The 2,269-nt window shown below is 36.1% G+C and overlaps 1 protein-coding gene across 1 annotated transcript; it reads right to left on the bottom strand.

Annotated features, from left to right (window-relative positions):
- Positions 1 to 546: 546 nt before the first annotated feature.
- LOC110621443 lies at positions 547 to 2,269 on the bottom strand. Its single transcript, XM_021765726.1, has 5 exons — positions 2,116 to 2,269; positions 1,885 to 2,013; positions 1,441 to 1,482; positions 1,220 to 1,389; positions 547 to 1,137 (listed from the first exon to the last, which is right to left on the bottom strand). Exons 1-5 carry the CDS (start codon positions 2,267 to 2,269, stop codon positions 547 to 549), a joined length of 1,086 nt encoding a protein of 361 aa, XP_021621418.1.

Genomic DNA, 2,269 nt, shown 5'->3' with positions numbered 1-2,269 from the left:
GCGGCCTTAAGCCGATCTGGATCCTAGTGCCGGTGATGGTCCGGTAAGCGGGCTGTTACATAACCCATCCCACAAAACTTATTTGGAAAGTATAACCCTAACAACATTTTCTTAATAAAGTCCCACTGGAGTTTGTCATAGGCTTTCCTCAAATCTACCTTCATGGCACAACAGGAACCTTATATCCTCTACGGTAATTCCTAACTAGTTTATGAGTTAGCAACATATTTTCAACAATTTTTTATCCTAGTATAAAAGCAGACTGAGGCAAGTTGATTACTCTGCTAAGAACATTCCCTAACCTAGTTGAAATGGTCTTTGTTATGAACCTTATAGATAATAGTATAACACGATATAGGTCTGAAATCTGCCAAGCCAGCAGGGCTCTAGGTCTTAGGAACAACTGTTAAGGTAGTAGAGTTGAATTGCTTCAGAAGCCTACTAGTTTCAAAGAACTCTTTCATTGCCCTTATAACATCTGCTCCTAGGATTTTCCATACCTTATTAAAGAAGAAACTATTGAATTCATCCATTTTTGGAGCTTTATCACACCCTTATACACCATATTGTAGCTTTAATTTCTTTATTTGTGACAATAGAGCATAACTCATCCGCCTCCTCCTCACTCACAATCACTCTACTTTTTATTATCTCTGTACAAGCATGTTGCCTACTGAATTCATTAGACCCAATCAAAGTCTTGTAAAACTCAACTATTGCCGCATTTATTTTGCCTTGGTCAAAATTTTCCCCATCATGCAACTTTAAGCTCATAATTTTAGTTCTTACATTTCTAATTTTCACAAAGTTGTGGAAGTACTTAGTATTTGAGTTACTAATCCTAATCCAATAAGCTCTTGAATGTTGTTTATAGAAATCCTCTTCCTGCCTAAGAAGCCTCCAAAACTGATTAACAATAGCTCTTTCCTCATCTAGTACAATCTGATTAAGAGGATCCTCCTGCAGCCTCGTTTGTACTCTTTCCAACATCTGTATATACTTACATACTCTTTCAAATATATCAAAAAATTCTCTCTTATTTGGCTTCCTCAAGTTCTGTTTAAGATCCTTCAACTTACTCCATAATTTGAACATTGCAGATCCACTTACTTCGAAATGCCATGATCTTTGTACTATCTAAAAAATTCAGGATGTGATGCCCACATATTAAAAATCTAAACGGTACATTTCTAATTTTCATATCCTTTCTCATACTCACAATCAAAGGAGAATGATCAGAAAGACCAGGAGGTAGAGCTTCAAACTCTAAAAGAGCATACTTCTCTGACCAGGTCAAATTCACTAGACATCTATCTAGTTTCCTCGAAATTCTACTCTCTTGATCTTTGTTGTTAGTCCAAGTGAAAAAACAATCCTTAGACCTCAACTCTAACAAGGTAACCACAACCACACAATCAGCAAAATCCTAGTTAGACTCACCATCAGTTACATTCCCTTCTACAGCTTCCTGTACATTTAAGACTGCATTAAAATCACATTGAATAATCCAAGGTGTACTTGTACTATTTGCAATATTATGAATGGATTCCCACAACTATAAACAACTGTCCAACAAAATTCAGAACCATACAATGGATAAACTACTCAGTCTTTAACATAACTTGTATTTGGATTTGCTGGGCATTATAAGCAACACAAATTCTTCCATTATTTGCAAATTGATAATTATCAACAAAATTCCATCCATGCAACTGTAGACTATCTTGTACCTTCTAACATTTCTCTTATATCACCTTGTCTTAATTAATTCAACAATAACTAATTTTTTCTAATAATCAGAGTGTGCACCTATAACTGCTTCCTAGGGTCATTGAGGCCCCTCACATTCTAGGATCTTATCATTTCCCCCTATTGAGGGTTTACTTGCTCTCTTGGTCCTCTTCCCATCTACTATAACTCTAATAATATTCTTCTCTTTTAACATTCCATTTGCATCCCAGCCCTCCATATTGTTATCCTTTGTACCTATTTTGCCTTTTCCTTTTGATTTACCTGCCATAATCCAAGACTCATTTTCCTCTAACCCTTTAGTGCTTTGAATTACCCCTTCTATCATGCTATTTCATCTCAATTCATCCACATTCTGCTCATTACATTCCATATGCCCACTTCCACCTGCATCATTTTTTCCCATATCTCTTCCTCCTTCCCCCTCAACATTCTTCTTAACTTGCCAAATCTGCATCTCTTGCTTTCCTTTACAATCCTTTAAAGTATACCCAAACCAGTTGTATCCCTTACATTTCAT

This window comes from Manihot esculenta, chromosome 8, assembly GCF_001659605.2.
Source record: "Manihot esculenta cultivar AM560-2 chromosome 8, M.esculenta_v8, whole genome shotgun sequence".
In the NCBI taxonomy this organism is placed as follows: Eukaryota; Viridiplantae; Streptophyta; class Magnoliopsida; order Malpighiales; family Euphorbiaceae; genus Manihot; species Manihot esculenta.
Note: the sequence above shows the minus strand (reverse complement) of the source record. Positions and strands in the feature narration are given on the sequence as shown.